General features: G+C 43.6%; 1 protein-coding gene across 1 annotated transcript in view; it reads left to right on the forward strand.

Moving 5' to 3' along the window:
- Nucleotides 1–36: 36 nt before the first annotated feature.
- Nucleotides 37–27,262, forward strand: part of RASAL3 (RAS protein activator like 3) — a 92,271-nt gene continuing 65,045 nt past the window's right edge. Inside the window, exons 1-3 of the mRNA XM_073588766.1 lie at nt 37–741; nt 20,408–20,517; nt 23,633–23,711. Coding sequence (XP_073444867.1) covers nt 444–741; nt 20,408–20,517; nt 23,633–23,711 — 487 coding nt within the window. The 5' untranslated portion in view covers nt 37–443. The remainder of the gene's footprint in view (nt 742–20,407; nt 20,518–23,632; nt 23,712–27,262) is intronic.

Consider the following 27,262-nt stretch of genomic DNA (forward strand, 5'->3'; position numbering starts at 1 on the left):
ACACCACCTCCGCACTGCCTTACTAGACTCTGATCAGTATGGTTTAAGATTTTCGTGACACCATAGGTTCACTGTTATCTTAGAAAAAAAAGCTTTGTCAAATATGTTTCCTGTTGTAAGGGGAAGAAGCAGCCGAAAGATACAAAAAGAGAGGGCGACAGAGAGGGACTGGGTTTGGTAGAGGAGGTAAACTAGCCAGCTTAACAGACAAGGTGGACGTCGAAAAAGAAACAGGTTGACAAAGAAGCCAAGATCGGAAGACGTTGCAAAAATAGAGAAATCACCAGAGTGAAGGTGTCTTCAAGAAGAAAAGTGGACGGCGGACGCTATTGTAAATGCGTAATATGGTACAAGAGGGATTTTAGAGGCAACTGTGAATACTGTAAAAAGTCAGAAGTCCACAGAAGAGGAGCAATTCCAGAGCCAGGACATCACATAGAAGCATGGTGGAACCTTGTGAAGACCCAAGAGCTCTGGAATCCACCACTCCAGAGCCTTCTCCACTTGGATCTTATCAATGGAAGAAAGGACACAAGCGAAGCATGTGGGATCGACTTCAGGGGTGGAAGTCTTCTCGATCCCAGAATAAGGAACCACAAAAAAAGCCAATGCATCTGTTTAAGAAGATAAAGTCCTCCAAGGAGTCTAACGCAGGAGGCATTGTGCACTATCTGCGCTCAGTGTCGCTGCACCAGAAGGGAAGGAAGAAAGAGGTGGTGGAGCATGTTGAGATTTTAGAAGGTAAGAAGAAGAATACTGGACACTTTTTATATAGCTCGTCATACATGTTCCACATTTTCATCCTTATGAAAGAAAGGGTGGGAATCCTTCAATGTAGCAGATATCAAATAGTTCTTATGGGAATTTCTTTGTGATAACACAATGACTTGCTTTTATTAAAGAATTTTCAAGAATAACCAAGGGTTTTTTCAAGTGTTGGAAACAGTGAGAAGTCTACTTATAGATAGAAACCAGTTGATCCTGTCTGATCTGGTGTTACAGGATGAGAAAGATTTTTTTTTTTCTTTTAGATTGGCCCATACCTTACAGGATTTGTTTTTACCCCCTCATTGCTGGACATTTCACCCATTTAGGTCAGATTGGCCCATGTCTTACAGGATGTTTTACCTTCTATATTGGAGAACATTTAATTGCAAGACATTTTATCCTTTAGGTCAGTTTGGCCAATGCCTTATGATGAGTATTTTTTAATTTCTTCATAGCAGGAAATTATACCGTCACATTAGCCCTTGCCTTACATGTGTTTTTTTTTTTTACCTTCTTCATTGCTGGACATTTTAACCTTTTAAGGATATGTTCACACTAGGCGTTTTTGCTGCTTTTTTTCTGCTGCTTTTTTTCTGCAGCAAAACCTGATTTCTTGGCAGGAAAAAAGCTGCAGCAAAATGCAGGTTTAGGTGCGGATTTGGTGCGTTTTTTGTGTCTCTTTGTCCATGCTAATGTCCATGACTTTTCTGCAGAAAAAACGCTGCGAATAATGATACCTGCGTTTTTGCAGCGTTTTTTCAACACCCATTCAAGCCAATGGGTGAAAAACGCTGCAAAAACGCTGAAAGAAGCTCTATGTCCAAAAAAAGAAGCAAAGCACAAAATACTGATGACTAAAAAAACAATGTGTGCATGAGATTTCTGAAATCTCATAGGCTTTGCTGGTACTGTAAAAAGCAGCTGAAAATTAGCATAAAAAATGCAGCAAAAATGCCCAGTGTGAACATACCCTAAGTCAGATTGGCTCATACCTTACACGGCTTTTATGATTGCAGGACTTGTTACCTTTTTAGGTCATATTGGCTCATGCCTTATGAGTTTTTTTAACTTCTTCAGTGCAGTAAACTTTACCTTTTTAGCAGAGGCATAGCTAGAGTTTTAGTTTGGGGGGGGTGAAACTTCTGAATGGACCCCTAACCAGGTGACCCTGATTATAACTATGGTGGCACATCCTAATATTGGATGTAGGAGAACCTCAGCAGATGACTGCGCTGTTACTGAAAATAATCTCTATACAAAGACCAAGACTGATATTACTGCCATATAGTGACCATATAGTGGTAGATACCAGTGCTGCAGAACATACAAGATATTACAGCACAGTTATAGATGGTGACTTACAAATGATGCTCTTTCTGATGGAATCGTTCACTTTTCCAATCTTTTTCATCTGGCCCAGACCGACATGACAACTTCTCCAGCCAGGACTCAGCTGCAGAGATTACAACAAAGACACATCTGACTTCTCACATTTCCTGCACTATCCCTATCTAATCCCAACCTGCACAAACTCCTCATCCTGCTGATAGCCCAATAGTGAGCCGCTGCTGCCGTATGTGTCCCTATTACTGCACCTGCTCTGTGGTACTGTGTGACATCTAAATGGTAAAACAAACCTCTAGAATATAGTAATGCCGTGTGCAAGTGCCCTTAAAAACAGTGCTCAGATTTTGCCCCATAGAAAGTAATAATGCCCTCTGTATGCCTTTTTGACAGTCACAATAGCCTGAGTTCCGCTATAACAATAAGTGCCGCTTTACATTTAATAATGTCCTGAGTCTCCCCCACAAACAGCTGCACAGTAGGATGCACTTTTATACATAGTATAATGCCCCCTCACTGTATAGTACCCCCCACAGTATACTGATGCCTTAGTAGCCGACAAACTGTTTGATGGCTCCAACACTGTATGATGGTCTCCACATTGTACAAAGACACCACATTATCTCCCATACTGCATGGCCCCCTCACTGTAATCTCCACACTGTATGATGGCCCTCTAAATAGCCTCCATATAGTAAAATGCATCAGAGTCCTCAATAAAGTATAATGAGCTCCCCATAGGTCTCTACATAGTATAATGCACTTTTCATAAGCATCCATATAGTATAACGCACTTCCCATATGCTTATATTTAGTATAATGCACTCCCAATAGGTCTCTAAAGTGTAATGCATGCTCCATAGGCCTCTGTGTAGTATAATTCACTCCCCATAGGCTTCCAGATAGTATAATGCATGCCCCATAGGCCTCTATATAGCATAATGCACTCCCCATAGGCAGACTCTATGCAGTATAATGCACTCCCCATAGGCAGACTCTATATAGAATAATACACTCCCCATAGGCAGACTCTATATAGTATAATGCACTTCCCATGGCATCTATATAGTATAATGCACTCCCTATAGGCCTCTGTATAGTATAATGCACTTCCGATATGCTAATAATGCACTCTCCATAAGCCTCTATATAATATAATGCACTCCCCATAGGCCTCCAGACAGTATAAAGCACTCCCGATCGGCAGATGCTATGCAGTATAATGCACTTCCCATACACAGACTCTATATAGTATAATGCATTCCCCATACGCCTCCATAAAGTATAATGCACTTCCCATATGCCTATGTTTAGTATAATGAACTCCCCATAGGCCTCTATAGTATAATGCAATCCCCATAGGCCTCCATACAGTATAATACACTCGCCATAGGCCTCTATATAGCATAATGCACTCCAAATATGCAGACTATATAGTATAATGCACTCCCCCATAGGCAGACTCTATATAGTATAATACACTCCCCACAGGCAGACTTTATATAGTATAATGCACTCTCCATAGGCAGATTCTATATAGTATAATGGACTCCCCATAGGCAGACTCTATATCGTATAATACACTCCCCAGTTAGACTCGATATAGTATAATGCACTCCCCAACGGCAGACTTTATATATTATAGTGCACTCCCCATAGGCTTCTATAGTATAATGCACTCTCCATAGACCTTTATATAGTATAATGCATTCCCCATAGACATCCAGACAGTATAATGCACTCACTATAGGCCCCTATACAGCATAATGCATTCACCATAGTCAGATTCTATGCAGTATAATGCACTCCCCATAGGCAGACTTTATATATTATAATGCACTCTCCATAAGCAGACACTATATAGTATAATGCACTCTCCATAGGAAGACTTTAATTAGTATAATGCACTCCCTATAGGCAGACTCTAAGTAGTATAATGCACTCCCCACAGGCAGACTCTATATAGTATAATGCACTCCCCATAGCCAGACTCTATATAGTATAATACATTCCCCAAAGGCAGACTCTATATAGTATAATGCACCCCCCAAAGGCAGACTCTATATAGAATAATGCACTCCCCATAGGCATCCATATAGTATAATGCACTCCCCATAGGTCTCCATATAGTATAATGCACTTCCCATAAGCATATATTTAGCATAATGCACTTCTCATAGGCTTCTATAGTATAATGCACTCTCCATAGGCCTCTATATAGCATAAAGCACTCCCCATAGTCAGACTCTATGCAGTATAACACACTCCCCATAGTATAATGCATTTCCCATAGGCACATTCTATATAGCATAATGCACTTCCCATAGGCAGACTTGATATAATATAATTCCCTCCCCAAGGGCAGACTCTATATAGTATAATGCACTCTCCATATGCAGACTCTAATTGGTAAATTGGTATAATGCACTCCCTATAGGCAGACTCTAAATAGTATAATGCACTCCCCAAAGGCAGACTATACATATAGTATAATGCACTTCCCATAGGCCTTCATATAGTATAATGCACTTCCCATATGCCTTTATTTAGTATAATGCACTCCTCATAGACTTCTATAGTATAATGCACTTTCCATAGTCCTCTGTATAGTATATTGTACTCCCCATAGGCCTAGACAGTATAATGTACTTCCCATAGGCCTCTATATTGCATAATGCACTGCAAATATGCGGAATATATATAGTATAATGCACTCCCTTAGGCAACTTCTATATAGCGTCATGCACTCCTCAAAGCTACATAGGCAGACTCTATATAGTATTATGCACTCCAAATATGAAGACTCTACATAGTATAATGCACTCCCCATAGGCAGACTTTATATAGTAAAATGCTTAACCTATAGAAATATAGTCAAAATCTCATGATATACTTAATAGTGATTGTGTACTTATATCTACAAGACTATATAGCTCATCAGAAGCAACAAGAATAAGAGGATAAATATATATCAAAAAGATCAAACTTTATTAGATATATTATACAACATTAACTAGAATTACATATCAGATATCCAGTATCAAAAAACGTGAGGCTCACAAAGGACAGTCAGAGACAAAAAGACTAAAACAGCAGGGCTAAACAGAGACATCATAATCCCTATAGATCCTAATAAAAGCATCTGAAAGGAGCCTCAATGTGAATGAACACATATCTGTGAGGAGGCAAACACAATTGACCACTGATCAGATTAAGTCCAATCATAAATAGGAAAAAAAAATCAACTACCATATGGTACTAGAAAAGTGATAGAGTAACACTTGAATAAGGTATACAGTACTATCATGCGGCCGAATATTTAACTAGGATCACTTATCTGAAAACGGTTTTAGAGAGGCAGACTCTCTATAGCATAATGCACTTCCCATAGGCAGACTTGATATAGTATAATGCACTCCCCAAAGTCAAACTCTATATAGTATAGTGCACTCAACATAAGCAAACTATATATATAATAAAGTGCACTCCCCATAGGCCTCCATATAGTATAATGGACTCACCATAGGCCTCTAGAAAGTATAATGAGCTCCTCATAGGCCTCTATATAGCATAATGCACTCCCCATTATCAGACTCTATGTACTATAAAGCTCTCCCCATAGGCAGACTCTAAATAGTATAATGCTCTCCCCATAGGCAGACTCTATAGTATAATGCTCTCACCGTAGGCAGACTCTATATAGTACAATACATTCCCCATAGGTAGACTATATAGTATAATGCACTCCACATAGCATACTTTATATAGTATAATGCACTCTCTATAGGCAGACTCTATATAGTATAATACACTCACCATAGGCAGACTCTATACTCTAATATACCCCGATATGCAGACTCTATATTTTATAATGCACTCCCCATAGACCTCTATATAGTATAATGCACTCCTCATATGTAGACTCTTTAAATGTGATGTCCAGGCGCCCGCACATCACAGGAAAGCAGGCTCCAAATAATTATGTAATCGTGCCTGCTGTCAGTGTCTGCGTCAGGGACATCAGACACATAGGGGGAATGCCCATAGAGTTAACAGTAGCGTAGCTCCAGTTGGGCCCACTCTGCCCTCCGGGTAGCTATGCTAGTGCCTTTTAGTTAACACTGACCTTCAGGGGCTTTTTTTACCTTCTACATTGCAGGACAGTTTAACCTTTTAGGTCAGATTGTCTCGTACCTTACAGGGATTTTTTTTAATTGCAGGACATTTTATCCTTTTAGATGAGTTTGTCCCATGCCTTATGAGTTTTTTACCTTCTGCATTGGTGGACATTTTATCTTTTTAGGTCACATTAGTCCATGCCTTACTGGGTTTTTTCTACTTCCTTCACTACTGCAAATTTTATTTTTTGAGGTCTGAATCAGAGCAAGGAATAAGCAGAGAATGAAGTGTTGTCATAGCACAACCTTTAACTTTAAGGAGGTTCTCCACCATTTTCTTTATTTACTTAAATGCATGTATTTGGAACTAAAAATTAATATTTTTTTCATTGAAAATTTTGCATTGTATGGCTTTTAAATGCTCTGCCCCCCCTTCAGCTTATTCAACTTTGATGTGGTCTACAATCATAAATAAGCTGAGAGACACTGACAGATTCTCAGTTTACTTATTCTACAGCCAGTCATAGGCAGTGCAACGAGAACACTGTAGAAGACAAATTGTTTAACATTTTTTAATGAAACACAATTCCAAAAATTGATTTTAGCCAAAAAATAGGCATTTAATTAAGAATAATCTATGTCCCCAAAGGTGGACAACGCCTTTAAGCACAGAAAACACCGCAAATGAGTTATACTATAAGGGACTTGTGATCTGCAGGTATATATGACCCTCTTTTTTTTACACTTTGCTGTCTGCGACATAAAATAACCCCGTGTAGCTCCTCTATGGGGAGTACAACCTATGGACTCTTTCATTGTTGGATTTGGCAGACATCTGTTCAGTTATAGATACTGTGGTTGAAACAAACGGAAATTTCAACGTATCCTGCTCGGTCCTTGTAGCTTTACGTGCTGATTGCTGAGTGTGGATTTATAATTTTTGTCAGGTTGAAATATGAATTTGCAGCTTCATGGCGATCCCTTGCCCAATGCATTATCGCACCTAACATCAGTAATATACTAGGGGTGACTGATTAGCTGACTCACTAATGAATATGATGTACAGATGAGCAAATCGATCCTTAAAAAGTGGAATCTGTTATGAATTTTCCCAAAATGTTGTATTCTAGCATATCTGGAAATTTTGTGATTAATTTCAGTCTCCATTTTGCTGGAATAGGGTAACATAGTAAGATAAATTATACGCACCAATCCTAGGCCCTCACCGATATACTGGAAATTAATTTTTGGAGATTATCTTGTCATTCTGTATTAGCAATGGAATCATGTGCCATCTTAAAGGGAGTCTACGTGTAATATCGGTAACCGAATGTAACGTGCAGCCAATTAATTATTTTCTTCCCTTGCTATGGCGGGCACTTGCAGTAGTTAAGAAACATTTAAACTGAATAAGCTGGTTAATCACAAGTAGATTACACAATATAGAACATATAACGAGTTTAAAGTACAGTTAGAATGGCAGAAAAAGTCTTTCAGGGATTATACTAGTGTTCCTATAACAGGGGTGATACACCCACCCTTGTGGGAGCTACTACGTTGGCTCATCCTGCAGCAATTTCCCTGGGGGTCATCGGGTTTTCCCGCTAGGCTGTAAGCTCTCCTGACAAAATCTACAAATGCACGTTGAAACTCTTACGCTCCAACTGTCCCCCACCCAATCGGCGCTTGACAGATGACGGCTGTCTCCTGGATCTGGGGAGAAGTGGGCTGGGCTCTGAATCTTGACTGGCGTCATCAGGGTTTGGAATCTTGACCGGCACAGGTCTGGGATTTAGGCTTTGACCGGTGCAGTTTGGACTCTGAGTCTTGACCGGCGTAGAATGGGTCCTCACTCCTCAGGTATTAATCTGCATAACCTGCATAGTCAGGGCTCTGGATCTGTTTTGGTGTTGTCTGGATCTCGTCTGCAAGCAGACAGCACTCACTGGCACACGCTTGCTGCTGTGGCCTGTCACTGTAGCTGAAGCTTCTTCTCTTATGCACATCTGCATCTCTCTCGCCAAAACCCACTCCGGTTTGGCATGCAGACCCTTTATATCCATATCCAGGATTTATGTCATCGGTGGTACCTGTCATGTGGACCCGTCCTGTGTGACACGACCAGCAGGCCGGTAACTGAAACAACAAGACACGGCACGTGAAACTGTCCTGTGTGACACGGCCCGCAGGCCGGTAACTAAAACAACAAGACACGGGGAAAGGGGAAACAGTTACAACGGTGGGCCCTGCGATAGGGAGCGGGAACGTGGAGACCTCCTGCACTCCCCTGAGTCAGTGTCCCTCACACTCCTAACGTTCCCTAGGCCGGTTCTGCACCGGGCGCCGGTCACCCTAGCACACCCTACACCTATCCCTTGCTAGGGAGCTGGGTGATGCAGGCACTGGCCCCACCGCTGTACTAATACACACCAGGGAAAAATACAGACATGGAAACACCACTTAGCTTTTCTCTGTTGCTCTTGCTCCCAGCAACAGAGTCCACCACTAGAATGCAGCTTTCCTCCTGAATAGCTGCCACCAAGCTCTGTCAGAGCTGCAAGGAAATCCCCTCTGACTCCTTCCACAACAGGGCTCTGACTGAGCTGTCAGGACCTCTCTCTAGATCCTTCCTCCACCAAGGATGGTTGAAATGAACACTATCACAACAGTGATTGCAACACCTGACACTCTTTTATAGGTAAGAACTAGCAATCACACCTGCTTTATAATCACATGCACTAAACTAAAGAAACCAGAGTGCAATGACACTCACCACCATCCGGGCAAACTAGAACAAAAGACACCACTGTGTAATAATCCTAATGGCCACCGAGGGCAAAACCAAACTTAAGCAAACAGCTTAAGGAAAAAAAAAAGGTTATATGTGCTTTTATCTGTCATGATCCAGCATGGATCATGACAGTACCTGGCTGGGTGTTGCATCTGACCTCTTCTCCCAGCAATACTTCCTGTTCCGGTTAGTTCCACATGGTCCCATCTGAACAGCAGGTGGCAACCTTCTCACACCAATTATACACAGTCGGGATTTCTCAGGTGCATTCTCACCTCCTCTTACATTTCAGCTCAAAATGACAATATTTAAACTAAGCCCATAGTCTTGTCGGAGATACAGAGCCTATAAAAACTGCACCTTTAGTGTTCTCATTGCTGCCTTCATTCTACAGAAACTAAGGTTTAATCAAGCATGCTAATTTGGATGCTCAGTACAACCTGGGTGCAGATAAGAGGCTCAAGTCACTATTCCGCCCACTGGTTTTGCATGCCTCGCCTCTTTCACTAGTTACTGACAGCACTATCTTGCCTGAGCTTTCTCTATGGACAGTTCTTGCTCCAAGTAAGTCAGCGCTCTCAATCTTCAGTGAGGGAAGTTGGTGGGTGCATGCAAAACCAGTGAACAGAATCGTGCACTGAGCCTCTCGCCCATGCCAAAAGGCCTGGGGGATCCAATGGTCTCCCTGCCAAATAAAATAACAATAATATTATAAATGGCACATTATAGCTGGGATGGGGTGGGTTATAGACTATTTATTAGGGACCCAGGATTTTCAAGATACAAGCACAATGTAATTTATCCTAAAGGGATAATCAGACGATCGGACTTTTGAAGAGAAGCTGCCTTTTGAGACGCATTATTGGCAACCATGGCTAACACATGGAAGCACCCTTGGAACAAATACCAAACTTAATTTTACAACATTAGTACAGTAATAACATCCCATAAGATAAAATATAAGAGAGTTTAAACTATGTAGCAGTTAATTTAGATCTAAATCAGAGGTGGTCTTCTCAAAAAGAAGAGGAAAATGGCCACTATAATCAGAATTGGTGTGTCAGTTCCAGGTGTGGGCAGGGTAACTGATGCTCTATGTTTCTAAATATCCTGCCAAAATAAGTGGGGAGATGGCCACACGTACATGTGGATCTCTTTTTAAAATGCTTGTGATTTGCTGGCTGGGATGTCTCCACAACCCAGATAGTCTGTAGTAGACAGGGCCATGGTGGCCACCATGCCTTGGTGCCTCTGTCACCAGATACAAAAGGGTTCTACTTTCAACGCGTGGGAAGTAAACCTCCACCGACTTTTATCTCTCGTTGATTAGTTGGCATAATCAGCAATATAGAAGAGATCATTTGTTGGGAACAAAATGAATGTCACAGAGCGTTTGTCCCCTGTCATGATCCATGCGGGATCATGTCAGATAAGAGCACTGGTAACCTTTTTTTTTCCTCTCTCTAAGCTTTGTGCTTAAAGATAGTTTTGCCCCCGGTGGCCAGTATGGTCATTGCACTGGTGTGCTTAGAGATAGTTTTCCCCCGGTGGCCAGTATGGTCATTGCACTGGTGTGCTTAGAGATAGTTTTGCCCCGGTGGTCGTTAGTCTAATTGCACAGGAATCATTAAGAGGTGTGTTTACTCAAATAAGGTGTGCCAGTTGTGCTCACTGACGTTGGTGATATTGTTGGTCTTTTCCAACCATGCTGGGTGAAGGAAGGAGCTGAAGAGAGTCCAGGACAGCTCAGTCAGAGTTCTGGAGTGACAGCTATGGTGTCAGCGAGGAGTTCGTGTAAAGCATGGTGGAGTGGCAGCTATGGTGTCAGTGAAGAATTCTTGCAAAGCTTGGTGGAGTGGCAGCTATGGTGTAGAGCTGCACTCAGTTGCTGGACTCTTTTGCTGGAAGCTGCACTCAGGTGCTGGACTCCGTTGCTGGACAGCTGCACTCAGGTGCTGGACTCCGTTGCTGGACAGTTCACCCAGGTGTTGGACACAGTGGGAGGAAGATGCACTCAGGTGTTGGACTCTGTTGCCTGGAGCAAGTGCTTCAGAGCAAAGCTAAGTGTTTCCCTGTTTGTCACTTTTCCTCATGTTGGTATTAGTACAGCGGTGGGCCAGTGCCTGCGCCACCCAGCTCCCTAGCAAGGGATAGGTGTAGGGTGTGCTAGGGCGACAGGTTCGTGATTGGCGCCCGGTGCGGAACCGGCATAGGGAACTTAAGGAGCGTTAGGGACACTGATTCAGGGGAGTGCAGGAGGTCTCCACGTCCCCTTTCCCTATCGCAGGGCCCACCGTTGTAAATGTTTCCCTATCCTCTGTGTCTTGTTGTATTAGTTACCGGCCTACGGGTCGCGTCACACTGGACCATTACACTTGCCATGTCCTGTTGTATTAGTTACCGGCCTGCTGGCCGTGTCACACAGGACGGGGCACGTGACATCCCCTAGGTTAGGATCGACTCTATAAGCACCAAATCAGGTGGACTTATCCCAACCAGATGAAATCTGCTTCTGCTTGTGAAAGAGGGAGACCAATAAGCTGCGACAGTTACCATAATTCATGGCAGCAAATAAATGGCCACACATGATTGTATAGAGACTTTATGTTCATTAACTGGAAGATGGACCAGGCATTGTGTAAACACTTGCTTAGATAGACCAGGTAGCATCAGTAACAAAAGACATTTCGCATGAAGGCCAGAATATAATTCTGAATTTTATTTGCAAGAAAGAAGATGCATTTAAACCAGATTTTCATCAGGCTCATACAAATGACATTTACTAAATCAAAAATTATAAATAAGAATAAATTCCTTGTTAAATGGAAAAAAACTCACAAACAGATAACATGCAACTTCTTTTATATGTTATCAATTAAAAATAAATCAAAATGCACATTCACAATTTTTGTAATATTGAACATCATATGTGTTATGATTCCACCACACGGCGGGGGAAGAGGGTGCCACTGAGCTCCACCCACCACTGACCCTACCTACTTGCCGGTCCCACCCTAGCCGGTGGGCGACAACTGGGCGGCGGTCCCTACCTCGGCGTAAGTGCAGGGAGCTACAGTGAGGGTAAACCGAGGGTGGAATGAGTGCAGGAACACCTAAGGGAGACAAGCAGCAGCAAGGAGGACTCCTAGAGTGAAACTAAAGAGTGAATGAACCTGAAGGGTAGCACCACGAAAACCCCAAGCTAACACAAAAAATACTAAGATTTCAGCAAAGACCAACGCGGAAAGCTGGAGTCCCAGAGGTAATCAACGAGAGAGAGACCGGGAGGCTGTCAGAGGTTGTACCGGACAGCGCTGTAGGGAAGACAGGAATCCGTACCACAGAAGAATCACCGGCAGGGAGTGAGAGCCCTGTGGAGTGCTAAATAGGAAAAAGGCGGGACATAAGCACAGAAAACAGTGAAGCAGCCAATCACCAGAACGGAGGAAGAACAATGAATGAAAAAGAACTAGTTGATCAGAAACTGTATATTACGAATGGTTGTGTGGCACAGCAAGTAAGGCAGCGAGACTTGCTTGTGGAACACAGACTAGACCCCGGTACGAATCCTGACATTACCCCCTCCCTTATGAGGGGCCCCTGGACCCTCACATAGGGAAGGCTTCTCAGGAAAATTGATATGGAACCTCTTACATAACCTGGGAGCATGAACCTCAGAATGAGACACCCACGACCTCTCCTCAGGGCCATACCCCTTCCAGTCCACCAGGTACTGCAGGACCCCACGAACTTTCCTGGAATCAAAGATCTTTTTTACCTCAAACTCGGGGTGACCAAGTACAACAACAGGAGCAGGAGGTGTGTCAGCCGGACAAACTGGAGGTACATAAGGTTTTAGGAGAGCGACATGGAATACCTTATGCACTCTCATCGCCTGGGGGAGATCCAATTTGACAGAAACAGAGTTGATTATCTGAGATATTTTAAAAGGACCAATGTACCGGGGAGCCAGTTTACCAGAGGGGACTCTTAGTTTCAGATTTTTAGTAGAAAGCCACACTTTCTGCCCAACTTCAAAGGAAGGACTTCTCCTTTTCATATTAGCAAAGTGGCATTGTGACTCCTGAGCCTTTTTGATGTTGCTTTGGACTTGCTCCCAAACTGACCGCAGATCAGAGGAAACAATCTCTACCTCAGGATTGTCCGAGGGGTCCTCAGAGAAAGAGCTGGATTTAGGGTGAAATCCCATGTTGCAGAAGAAGGGAGATATCCCTGTGGAAGAGTTTACCCTATTATTTATGGCAACCTCTGCCAGGGCAATAAAAGATGCCCAGGTCTCTTGCTTATCAGCCACATAGCAACGTAAGAATTGTTCAAGGGCTTGATTGGCCCGTTCTGTCTGCCCATTGGTCTCCGGGTGAAAGGCCGATGAGAAAGCAAGGGAAACGCCAATTTTACTACAGAAAGCTCTCCAGAATTTGGAGACAAATTGGGTACCCCTATCTGACACAATATTAGAAGGAATTCCATGCAGCCGCACCACATGATTTAGAAACAAGGGGACCAATTGCTTGGAGGATGGCAATTTGGGTAAAGGAATAAAGTGCGCCATCTTACTAAAGCGATCCACCACAACCCACAAGGTAGTCATTCCCAGGGAGGAAGGTAAATCAGTAACAAAGTCCATGGAAAGATGGGTCCATGGCTTGGAGGGAACAGGTAGAGGACATAGTTCACCCAAAGGCCGTGAGCGGTTAACCTTAGACCGGGCACAAATGTCACACGCCTTGACATAGGCAGTGGCATCCCGGCGTAAAGTCGGCCACCAAAAATTTCTGGAGATTGACTCCATCGTACCAGAGATACCAGGGTGACCTAAAAGAGGAGAGTTGTGGTGTTCATTCAGCAGTCTCAAACGCAAATGACAGGGAACGAACCATTTATTATCAGGAGAGCCGGACGGAGACAAATGTTGAAATTGCTTAACTTCAGCAAACAAATCAGAGGAATTAGCAGCCAAAAATACTTTATCAGGTAAAATGGGAACAGGTGGGATGTTTGACGGTTGTTCAGGAAAGAAGCTTCTAGAAAGCGCGTCTGCTCTGGCGTTTTTGCAGCCGGGTCTGAAAGAAATCACAAAATTAAAACGTGAAAAGAACAACGCCCACCTTGCCTGTCTTGGATTAAGCCGTTTGGCCGTTTTGAGATATTCAAGATTTTTATGGTCGGTGAGGACAGTAACAGGATGTTTGGCCCCCTCCAGGAAATGTCGCCATTCCTCAAAGGCCAATTTTATAGCGAGCAGTTCCCTATTCCCAATATCATAATTTTTTTCAGCTGGGCAAAACTTCTTTGAGAAGAACGCACAGGATTTCAAACGAGTCAAAGACGAAGTCCCCTGTGAAAGCACTGCCCCTACCCCTGCCTCCGAGGCGTCAACCTCAACAATAAAGGGTCTCTCCTGATCGGGCTGGGTAAGAACAGGAGCAGTGGCAAAGCTCTCCTTAAGAAACGTGAAGGCATCTACTGCATCCTTACTCCAGTTTACCAAGTCGGAACCTTTCACAGTAAGATCTGTGAGAGGTTTCACCACAATGGAGAAGTTTTTTATAAACTTGCGGTAAAAATTGGCAAACCCCAGAAATCTTTGAAGAGCTTTCAAAGATGCAGGACGAGCCCAATTAAGAACCGCTTTTACCTTCTCCGGCTCCATTGTGATGGCCTGGGGTGTCAAAATATAACCCAAAAAAGATAGACTTTGGACCCCGAAAATACACTTTTCTTGCTTGGCGAAAAGTTGGTTATTGCGGAGTACCTGGAGAACATCCCTTACATGATTTAAATGTGAGTCCCAGTCAGGAGAGAACACTAAAATATCATCCAGATAGACAATTACATAGCGGCCAATAGCATGTTGGAAAATATCATTGGTGAAATTTTGGAAAATCGCCGGAGCATTGCACAGCCCAAAGGGCATAACCAGACACTCGAAGTGGCCCTCGGGGGTATTGAAGGCGGTCTTCCACTCGTCGCCAGCCTTTACACGAATGAGATTATACGCCCCTCTCAGGTCCAACTTCGAGAACCATCGAGCCCCCTGAACCTGGTTGAACAGGTCCGGAATCAACGGTAGAGGATACTGGTTACGGACAGTTATTTCATTAAGACCTCGGTAGTCTACACACGGCCTAAGTCCTCCATCCTTTCTACTGACAAAAAAGAAACCTGCGGCCAGAGGTGAGGTGGACGGACGGATATGCCCCTTTCTTAGAGCCTCTTGTACATATTCACGTAAAGCTTCTCTTTCAGGAGGTGATAAATTATAGAGGCGTCCCTTAGGGAATTTACAATTGGGAACCAAATTGATAGCACAGTCATAGGAGCGATGAGGTGGCAACCGCTCAGAATCCTTCAAAGAAAAGACATCTGCGAATTGGCCCAAAAGATTCTGAAGAGAAGCTTGTACGGAGACGATACCACAAACGTGTGTTAACAAGCATTTCTGTGAACAATCTGCACCCCACTGCCTGCTCCGATCTCCTCGCCGTTAACCTGCGATCTATTCTGACCATTAAAGCCATCAGCTCCTCCAGAGACTGGGGCAGAGTGTAGTGTACCAATTCATCCTTTAGGGCTGGTGAAAGGCCCCGCTGAAATTGATTCCGAAGTGCGGGATCATTCCAATGGGTAGCTAAGCTCCATCTACGAAACTGGGTGCAATAAACCTCTACCTCCTGATCACCCTGGGTCAGGGAGGTAAGGTTTGCCTCGGCCAGAGCGACTTGGTCAGGCTCATCGTAAATATTCCCTAAGGCTTGAAAGAAGTTGTCTACAGAATCACGGAGATTTGAATCTGGCGGCAGAGAGAAGGTCCACTCTTGGGGTCCCTCCCGTAAGCGAGAGATTATGATACGGACTCTTTGAGCTGGGGGGCCAGAAGAAATAGGTCGTAACTGAAAATATAATTTACAATTTTCTCTAAAAGAAGCAAATTGGCTTCTATCTCCGAAAAATGGCTCGGGTAAGTTAACTCTAGGCTCAGAATTAGTTGTCTCTGCAACGGCAGCTGCTTGAATTTGCTCCTGACGCTGGACCTGCGCAGCAAGATCTTGCACCAGCTGAGTAAGACCCTGCATTTGATTGACTAAAGAGGTCATAGCGTCCATAGGGACGGCCGGTGATTCTGTTATGATTCCACCACACGGCGGGGGAAGAGGGTGCCACTGAGCTCCACCCACCACTGACCCTACCTACTTGCCGGTCCCACCCTAGCCGGTGGGCGACAACTGGGCGGCGGTCCCTACCTCGGCGTAAGTGCAGGGAGCTACAGTGAGGGTAAACCGAGGGTGGAATGAGTGCAGGAACACCTAAGGGAGACAAGCAGCAGCAAGGAGGACTCCTAGAGTGAAACCAAAGAGTGAATGAACCTGAAGGGTAGCACCACGAAAACCCCAAGCTAACACAAAAAATACTAAGATTTCAGCAAATGAACCTATATAGAAATGGAGTATAACGCCAAAAAATTCAACAAGGTAATTATATTATAGTATCAAAATTATTAACACTTTATTAGTACAGGTACAAAACAAGTACATTAAAAAGTACAATCAAGAATGATCAGGGAACAGAGATGACACAGAGGAATGGAATCACCGCACATATGTGGTGAGTACAATGGTACAAGAAAATGATCCAAAATCTGCATGAAGACCCATGCCCATGCTGCAAAGTCTCACACATGGCCATCTATTAAAGTAAAGTTACTGCCAAAGGGCAAGGGGAATTCGTACAAAAACTTCCGTTAAAATGCTGTGTGCAAAAAAATGGAAGAGACCAAGTCACCAAGCTTACCCATAAAGGAGATATGTATGCGGAATGTCCAGTCCCCAGAGCCCCTACACACGTTTCGCGCTGGGCTTCATCGGGGGGCGTATCATTGCACTTTTTAATGTACTTGTTTTGTACCTGTACTAATAAAGTGTTAATAATTTTGATACTATAATATAATTACCTTGTTGAATTTTTTGGCGTTATACTCCATTTCTATATAGGTTCATATACTTCTAAGGGAGTTGCCTCCTTATTTAGCCATTTTGAACGTTCTCTTTTCTAGATAGAAAAAGAACTATGTTCATTGATATGTTGGATTATGTTAAACTAAGATTTCAGCAAAGACCAACGCGGAAAGCTGGAGTCCCAGAGGTAATCAACGAGAGAGAGATCGGGAGGCTGTCAGAGGTTGTACCGGACAGCGCTGTAGGGAAGACAGGAATCCGTACCACAGAAGAATCACCGGCAGGGAGTGAGAGCCCTGTGGAGTGTTAAATAGGAAAAAGGCAGGACATAAGCACAGGAAACAGCGAAGCAGCCAATCACCAGAACGGAGGAAGAACAATGAATGAAAAAGAACTAGTTGATCAGAAACTGTATATTACGAATGGTTGTGTGGCACAGCAAGTAAGGCAGCGAGACTTGCTTGTGGAACACAGACTAGACCCCGGTACGAATCCTGACAATATGTACCTTTACTATGTGACACTGAGGCACTAATCTCCGACAAGCTGTCAGGAGGTCCAAGGTCATATATACCAGGAGGGCTTATAGTACAGAGGGACAAGACATAGGCGTCTTCAAGGAACAGTCCAAGGTCAAATGCCAGGAGGGTATGTAAAGATAAGGGGATAAGAGAAACGGATAGTCAGAGGCCAAGTCCGGGGTCAGATAGCATCAAGAGCAAAAGGGATAACACACACAAATAATCACAACAAATCCATTTCCAGCAACAATTTCAGGAAATCAGACACAGAGCAAAGCACACACATTACTGAGCAAAGCTACAGCTGACAATGGTCTGCTTATAGCTAGCCAGCTAAATAGCTACAAAATTAACAAAAATGGGAAACACCTGGAGGAAATCCTGTAGGCTAGGACAGATTTTGTTCCTCCTGTACCTCCTGGATCTGACACGACTACCTGGCTATCCTTCTTGCCACCGAAAAGTGGCTGACTCTGTGGCCCTTGTCCAGGGACTCCTGTATATGTCCAGATCCCTGTACAGGGGTTAAAGGATGAAGGCCGGGGCAACCCCTGGATTCTGGGAAATGGAGTAGCTTTCGCCAAGCCTGTTTTTGGTGGCCTTTTTGGAGCTATCAGGTGATTACGAACAGTGCTTACGTTACAAGGCCTCTTTCTCAGGATGTCTGTCGTGGAGATGCTAATTGGTTTTGTTCTCTGGTAATGCTTCTTCTTGCCCACTTCTGTACTTCATTAAGTTTCTGTTGTCACTAATTGATATGGTATCAACAGTTGTGGCCAAAAGTATTGACACCCCTGCAATTCTGTCAGATAATACTCAGTTTCTTCCTGAAAATGATTGCAAACACAAATTCTTTGGTATTATTATCTTCATTTAATTTGTCTTAAATGAAAAAACACAAAAGAGAATGAAGCAAAAAGCAAAACATTGATCATTTCACACAAAACTCCAAAAATGGGCCAGACAAAAGTATTGGCACCCTCAGCGTAATACTTAGTTGCACAACCTTTAGCCAAAGTAACTGCGACCAACCGCTTCCGGTAACCATCAATGAGTTTCTTACAATGCTCTGCTGGAATTTTAGACCATTCTTCTTTGGCAAACTGCTCCAGGTCCCTGATATTAGAAGGGTGCCTTCTCCAAACTGCCATTTTTAGATCTCTCCACAGGTGTTCTATGGGATTCAGGTCTAGACTCATTGCTGGCAACCTTAGAAGTCTCCAGTGCTTTCTCTCAAACCATTTTCTAGTGCTTTTTGAAGTGTGTTTTGGGTCATTGTCCTGCTGGAAGACCCATGACCTCTGAGGGAGACCCAGCTTTATCACACTGGGCCCTACATTATGCTGCAAAATTTGTTGGTAGTCTTCAGACTTCATAATGCCATGCACATGGTCAAGCAGTCCAGTGCCAGAGGCAGCAAAGCAACCCCAAAACATCAGGGAACTTCCGCCATGTTTGACTAAAGGGACCGTGTTCTTTTCTTTGAATGCCTCTTTTTTTCTCCTGTAAACTCTATGTTGATGCCTTTGCCCAAAAAGCTCTACTTTTGTCTCATCTGACCGGAGAACATTCTTCCAAAACGTTTTAGGCTTTTTCAGGTAAGTTTTGGCAAACTCCAGCCTGGCTTTTTTATGTCTCGGGTGTAAGAAGTGGGGTCTTCCTGGGTCTCCTACCATACAGTCCCTTTTCATTCAGACGCCGACGGATAGTACGGGTTGACACTGTTGTACCCTCGGACTGCAGGGCAGCTTGAACTTGTTTGGATGTTAGTCGAGGTTCTTTATCCAACATCCGCACAATCTTGCGCTGAAATCTCTTGTCAATTTTTCTTTTCCGTCCACATCTAGAGAGGTTAGCCACAGTGCCATGGGCTTTAAACTTCTTGATGACACTGCACACGGTAGACACAGGAACATTCAGGTCTTTGGAGATGGACTTGTAGCCTTGAGATTGCTCATGCTTCCTCACAATTTGGTTTCTCAAGTCCTCAGACAGTTCTTTGCTCTTCTTTTCTCCATGCTCAATGTGGTACACACAAGGACACAGGACAGAGGTTGAGTCACCTTTAATCCATGTCAACTGGCTGCAAGTGTGATTTAGTTATTGCCAACACCTGTTAGGTGCCACAGGTAAGTTACAGGTGCTGTTAATTACACAAATTAGAGAAGCATCACATGATTTTTTGAATAGTGCCAATACTTTTGTCCACCCTCTTTTTTATGTTTGGTGTGGAATTATATCCAATTTGGCTTTAGGACAATTCTTTTTGTGTTTTTTCATTTAAGACAAATTAAATGAAGATAATAATAACAAAGAATTTGTGTTTGCAATAATTTTCAGGAAGAAACTGAGTATTATCTGACAGAATTGCAGGGGTGTCAATACTTTTGGCCACAACTGTATCTTAAACCAAAACTCTGCTGTGGATGTTCTGTTTTTTTACCACAAGGCTGGAACTCCTTTACAGGCAGCTCTGGTTCTTTATCTTGGCTGCTTTAGTACCTGGACTTTTATTCTGATTAAACTGTACATGTCATCTCTGCACATCCAATCTCTGCACACATTATCTCTGCACACCAGATCTCTGCACATCCGATCTCTGCACACCCGATCTCTGCACACCCGATCTCTGCACACCCGATCTCTGCACACAAATATATATTCAGGAACAAAAGCAAATATACCCTTTCAGTCTGTATCGCCTTTCAGGGCAGTTGGATAGCATTAGCCGAGAAGGAGCTGTATATGTGTATAGTGGGCCTAAAAATAATTCTTACCCTATAAATAGGTACAGTGCCTTCAATCATACTATGTAATAAAAAAGGTCAGTAGTATTTAGCTTAGTTCCTGTATAAGAATGAGTTCATATATCTAACTATATCTTTTCAGAGCCATCACCTGTATCTTTTGCAACTGCTGCACCTGAAGTTCCTGTCTGGGATGTATCAAGCTTCTCCCTTGTGGATGGACATATTGTACTATCCAAAGGAGAAGAACAGGTAAATAGTTATGTATGTTCCAGGGATTCCATCGCTAGGGATCCACGTTTATCCTTCCTCATTGACCATTGGTTATTTACTTGTGGTCATTTTGTGCTATGATGGTGGTTCATGTTCATACAGATATGGCCAGTGTACATTGTGTGTCATTAACCTTCCAGCCCTTGGAATGATTGACACCAAGTGTCTGTTATCTGAATCAATCATTACAACATTCTTATGTGTTATCACACTGCGGATGATGGATGACGATGAAGCCATGTCTGTAGGCGGGATCCAATTTTTCAAGTAAATGGAGGGACTACCGTCACATCATGTGACCATTGGCTACCATGTGCAAGAGTGGTTTAGGCCCCCTATTGTAGACACAATCTGAACAGCTAGCCTTAAGGGGGTTTTACACATAGCGATATCGCTAGCAATATCGCTAAAGCATCACTGATTTGGTGACACAGCAGTGATATCGCTATGTGTGATACTTACCTCCGACCAGCTCCCCCGCTGTCTGTCGTTGATCACGCGAGATCACGCAGCTCCATTTCTCGTCGGGCGCTTCTTGCTGAGCTTCCTGCTGGCGCCGACGAGCGACGCGTGGACGCGGACGGGAGGACGTCAGGATCGCCGCGTCTGAAAGGTAAGTAATGACCGCTATATCGCTGCTGCATCGCTGTGAGATCTACCTGTTTGGCAGCTCACTAGCGACCATTTAGCGATGCACCAGCGATCCTGACCAGGTCGTATCGTTGTCGGGATCGCTGGTGCATCGCTAAATGTAAAGGGGCCTTTAGCAGAGTTAATTCTTATATCCCAGTTTAAAAATATGCATCACCTTTGACAGAGTTTTGGAGAGCAACATTGACAACTTACATTTTGCCCCTCTATCTCCCAATTATTGCTGACTGATAAAAGAAGTCTTTTTTAAAGGTATATTCCAAAACAGACAGGCTATCCCCTATACGTACCTGCGGATTGCTGATGGTCAGCTTGCTGTGACCACCAGTCATCTTGAGAATGGGACTCTGAATCCCAAGAACAGGGCTCCTCATCTATGTCCTGAATGGAGCTGAGGTTCGCCATTTATTGTCTTTGGGACTACCAGACTCAATGACATAAACTACAGCGCATTTTGGCTTGTACAGAGGCCGTTCTGTAGTGCAATACAAATTACATATGCACAAAATATTATACAAAGTTATATCGGCAGGCGTTATACTAGTCTTACAAAGAAATCCAGGGACCAGGGCACCTGATGTCCTCCTAGAAAGACATCTGGTGGCCTGGTTCCTGGTTTCTCTGTATTGCTACAACCTTGTGGAGGAAGTGTACACAAGTGTGCACAGACAACAGAGTTGTGCACAGGACCTATCTATTATACAAGTCATACAGTTATGAGAAAAAGTAAGTACACTTTCTTTGAATTTTATGGTTTTATGTATCAAGATCTAATAATTAAAAAAAATCTGGTTGTTAGAAGACCTTACATTTAGACAAATACAACCTCAGGTGAACAACAATAGATGTCAAAATACACCATGTCATAATTTATTTATCATAAAATAGGCCAAAATGTAGAAAGTGTGTAAAGAAAAGTAAGTACATCCTTACTGCTTCCATAGGTTTTAAGCGGGTCAGTAGCAACCAAGGTGAAGCTAATCAATTGCCCTTGATTGTTCTTCAGCAAGTGTGAACACCTCTATAAAAGCAGAAGTTTTGGCAATTTGCTGGTTTGGAACATCAGGCGAGTGTTAATACAATGCAAAGGAGGAGACATCAACAATGATCTCAGAGAAGCAATTGCCCATCAGTCTTGGAAGGGTTATCAGGCCATTTACAAATATTTTGGACTCCATCATTATACAGTGTTCATAATTGGAAAACATTGAAGACAATTGACAATCTTCAAAAGGTTTTAAAATTGGATTTTTTTCATGACTCTACTTAATTTTGCTCATGTTTGTAGAAATTCACGCCATATGTAAAATTAATTGAGCAATTAATGATTAGAAACTGTGTTCACAGAAACACAGTGATAGCATCTAACCCATATCTCCCAACCGTCTAGGATATAGCGAGAGCCAATGGACCTAAATGCTTATCTGACCAACAGCTATTATGTCGGACTCCCCCATAAATAAGCACCGCCAACCATGCATGTTTTGATTTTAACTAGGAGAGAGGAATTAATGTATCATGCCTAATAGTTCTTTCTTCTGCTATCGGGAAAGAGTTGAGAGCTCCCATCAGCAAAATCACTTATCAAATTATTGGAAATAATCAAATGTGTTTTGGCACATGTACCTTTTCTAAGGGGATTTGGACACTGCATTCTTTGCCACGTTCAGTGGTCACATCAGGGCTTACGTCCAAATCACCCACAAAATGGGTTTTGGAACGTTTAGTATAGTGGTGCAGATGGAGTCATCGAGTGCTCTGTTGTACATTATTTTCAGGGAAAGGCGGACAACCAGAGGTAGTAGTCGGTGCCTGGTTGTCCGCTTACAGTAGGCATATATGTCCGAAACCCGTTTTCCAGAAGGTTCAGACGTAAGCCCCAATGGGATCACTGAACGTGGTGAAGGGCATATTGTGAATGTACCCTTACTCCCAAACTGTGCATACAAATTTACAAAAACTTTGCAGATGGTTCATTGCAGAATCATGATGATTCAACACAAAAATAAGTATTTTTGAAGGCGCTACGATTTCTGTAATTTCCTTGCTTCACAGTTAGGTGTGTTTTCTTTCATCATAGATATTCTGGGTTCAAATCCAACCAGGTCAACTTATCCTTGGCGTTTCTATGTTCTATTTAGATGCCGAAAGTAAAATTGGCCAAATCCACTGATTCTGACAGGATCCGCAGATCATCTAATGTGAATAGGGGTCCCCAAACTGTCCCTCATTGGTAAATGTTGGGGAAAGAAGGTTTGGATTCGTTGTATTTTAACATGCTCAACCCCTTGCGATAACATGCTGCCAGAGGACCTGTTTGTAAAAAAAAATCAGTATATTGAGTCATGCTCCATAATTATATAATTCATGAATATATGCTATATACAGTATATGCATAATTATCAGAAATTGCTAAATTTAAAGGACTTTTTCTCACTCGTAGGATGCATTTCGCACCCGGAGCCGTGCAGGAAGTTGTGTGTCCAATAATGATGTGGCGCAGATAGACAAGGCGGACACAGGTAAGGCTATCTAACAACTTATATATTGAGGTATCTGATAAGTTGCAGATTATTCCTTGAGACTATAGTTATATTACAGTGCTGTGAGACTTCCAGTAATGTGCAGGTAGGTAAATGTAGAATGAGAGATGGAGGGTTAGCGCAGCCAAGCACACTGAATTTACCACTTCCTTCCTGCCGGAAGTGGCTGATTGGAGAACTCTTCATCAGCGTTAATAGTGCTGTCTGGTTTCCAATATCTGTACGTGTAATAAACTGCAGGTGCTGAGGATGTCACCACGGATCAGAGACAGACCAAGAGTTAAAGGGTTTATCTACAGGGAATAGATTCTCCACACAGGGAGAACCAGTGGGGGTTCAAAGTGACAGAGAAAACGGTAAAACGGTAAAAAGGCTAGGGAGAGCTATTAAACAGTTATGAAGAGTTGAAACGGTTAAACTGGAGTTCTTGTAACTTATCAGTCCGGGGAAAGCTTGATTGCAGGGTCTCTTTCTCCCACGTTGGTACCGACAACAGAGGCGCTTGCGGTCTCTATAGTCTGTCCTCTGGATGAAGCTGGAACCTCAGGAGTTAATAGAAGAGCAGGGCAGGGAGACGCTGCGAACTTGAGTCTCTGTAAAACACACCATCTGTCTTTCCACAGGAACGTAGCTGCGCACACTGGGGAAGTCTCTCTGCCACACTCAGGGGCTCCGGCCTGTCACCGCAGGCACTGGGGCTGCGCGCTTGGGTCACTGTCTCTGCACTGACCTCATGGAGATCAACATCCGACACTGCGGAGACACCATCACGTGTATCTCAACGCAGTGATTCTAGAGCACTGCTCCCATCCCTTATGGGAAATATGTAAAACATGCAAATATATAAGCCGCGGAGACACCATCACATGTTTCTCAACGCAGGCAGTGACTAGCCAGGTCTTTCACCGGGAAGGAACAACCACGGGAAGGGCAGTCTCCAGTGAAGGAAACCACCTATGCCAAAACATGGTATCCATCCACAGACAGCTGTTTCGGGGTATTGCCCCTCATCAGTGTGGAGTAGGAAACTGGCTAGTGGGAGCAATGCCTAGTAACAGACCATGAAAAGAGAAGGATGAATGACCTCATGGAGATCAACATCCGACACTGCGGAGACACCATCACGTCATCCTACTCCACACTGATGAGGGGCAATACCCCGAAACAGCTGTCTGTGGATGGATACCATGTTTTGGCATAGGTGGTTTCCTTCACTGAAGACTGCCCTTCCCGTGGTTGTTCCTTCCCAGTGAAAGACCTGGCTGGTCATTGCTTGCGTTGAGAAACATGTGATGGTGTCTCCGCGGCTTATATATTTGCATGTTTTACATATTTCCCATAAGGGATGGGAGCAGTGCTCTAGAATCACTGCGTTGAGAAACACGTGATGGTGTCTCCGCAGTGTTGGATGTTGATCTCCATGAGGTCATTCATCCTTCTCTTTTCATGGTCTGTTACTAGGCATTGCTCCCACTAGCCAGTTTCCTACTCCACACTGATGAGGGGCAATACCCCGAAACAGCTGTCTGTGGATGGATACCATGTTTTGGCATAGGTGGTTTCCTTCACTGGAGACTGCCCTTCCCGTGGTTGTTCCTTCCCGGTGAAAGACCTGGCTAGTCACTGCCTGCGTTGAGAAACATGTGATGGTGTCTCCGTGGCTTATATATTCACTGTCTCTGCACTGTCAGGGGGGAAGTCTCCTCTGGTCACGGAGGCTACCAAGTCCACATACTCACATACAGTACAGCACTTTCTATATTTTGTCCTTCAGTCCCAGTCCTCTGACGGGGAGTTCTCTCTTTCTTGGAGCTTTGTGCTGCAGCCTGCTTTCTACCTGACGCACGCTGCTTTGTCTCTGGCACGCTCTGCTTTCGCACCCTCAGCCTGCACAGCTTCCGGCCCACCGCCTCTTTTCTTCCCTTACTGTCACATGGTGCAGTCGGTCCAGGTCAGAAAGTCTTCCCCCCGGCAACCCTGCTGCCCGGCTATTTGGTTCCGGACACGGAGCAGGAGAGGTAACCCCCCTTCTGGCTCTCCTTCCTCTTCACCCTCCTACATACGTACATTTTAGAGACTTGTATATCTAACCTACAACACTCACAAACTGTGCACAGACTCCTGGTCTCCTTAGTAACTGCTGCACACACATTACTCCAATGTGTGATCTGGGCAGAAAAGCAAGATATTACATTAAATGGGGTGTTCGTTGAAAATAAGTTATCATCCATCTGATAGGTAATAACTTATAGATTGGTAGGGGTCTGATCTATAAGCTGCTCCCCAGCACTGATACGACAGGAGGAGCTAGAAAAAGTGAGTGGTTTTACAAGAGTGTTGACAATTTTTTTTATTGCTGAGCAAGGCCCGGGTAGCATAATGGAGAGCAGACAATAAGTTGGCCCGGAGATTACTGTAATTGCCACTTGGGAGAAGTAGGCTGGTGTTGACTTGCCGGGCAGCTTGCGGGCTACCACTGAAGTGATTTTGGCTAAGCACTTTGTCTGACTGAAAAAGAGTTAGTTCAAGGTTGTCTCATGGTGGTTTTAATAGTATGGAGCCAATTTGGTTTGGGTGATGTGGAATCTAGGAGAAGCTGTGAAAGGTTTAAGTCTAGGAGAGACTTGTAAATACCATGTAGCAGAAAGTTGGTTCTCCTGAAGCCTCAAAGGTTGGTACAGTCCAGAGGTGTAGTGGGCTGAACGCGACAGTTCAAAACTGTACGAGATGCTCAGTAACGGTTGAAGAATAGTGCCAACTAGAGCATACATACTGCATACCTCCCAACTTTTGAAGAAGGGAAAGAGGGACAAAGGGTGCGGCGCGTGGAGCATGTTGCGGCAAATTTTAGACCATGCCCGGCCACACCCATTTCATAATTAGCCCAACCCGTGTCCACACCCAACCGCACCCGTTTAGCACTGCTGATCACACCGACTGGTACTGAGGGCACAGTGGCTGGCATTATGAGCACAGTGGCTGGTACTGTGGGCACACTGACTGATACTGAGGAAAAGAAAGAAAGAAAGAAAACAGAGAGAGAGAAAAAGAAAACAAAGAGAGAAAGAAAGAAAGAAAGAAAGAAAGAAAGAAATGAGAGCAAGAAAGAGAAAGAACAGAGAGAGAAAGAAAGAGGGGAAAGAACAAAGAGAAAGAAAGAACAGAGAGCGAAAGAAAGAACAGAGAGAGAAAGAAAGGGGAACAAAAGAAAGAACAGAGAGAAAGAAAGAGGGAAAGAAAGAAAGAACAGAGCAAGAACAGATAGACAGAAAGAACAGAGAGAGAAAGAGAAAGGAAGAACAGAGAGAGAGAATGAAATAGGGGAAAGAAAGAACAGCGAGAAAGAAAGGGGAAAGAAAGAAAGAACAGAGAGAAAGAGGGGAAAGAAAAAAAAGAACAGAGAGAGAGAAAGAACAGAGAGAGAAAAAGAGGGGAAAGAAAGAACAGAGAGAAAGAAAGAAGAGAAAGAAAAAAAGAGAGAACAGAGAGAGAGAAAGAAGAGGGGAAAGAAAAAAGAGAACAGGGAGAGA

Source organism: Dendrobates tinctorius, unplaced genomic scaffold (assembly GCF_039654945.1).
Source record: "Dendrobates tinctorius isolate UK_male_01 unplaced genomic scaffold, ASM3965494v1 ptg000104l, whole genome shotgun sequence".
Taxonomy (NCBI): Eukaryota; Metazoa; Chordata; class Amphibia; order Anura; family Dendrobatidae; genus Dendrobates; species Dendrobates tinctorius.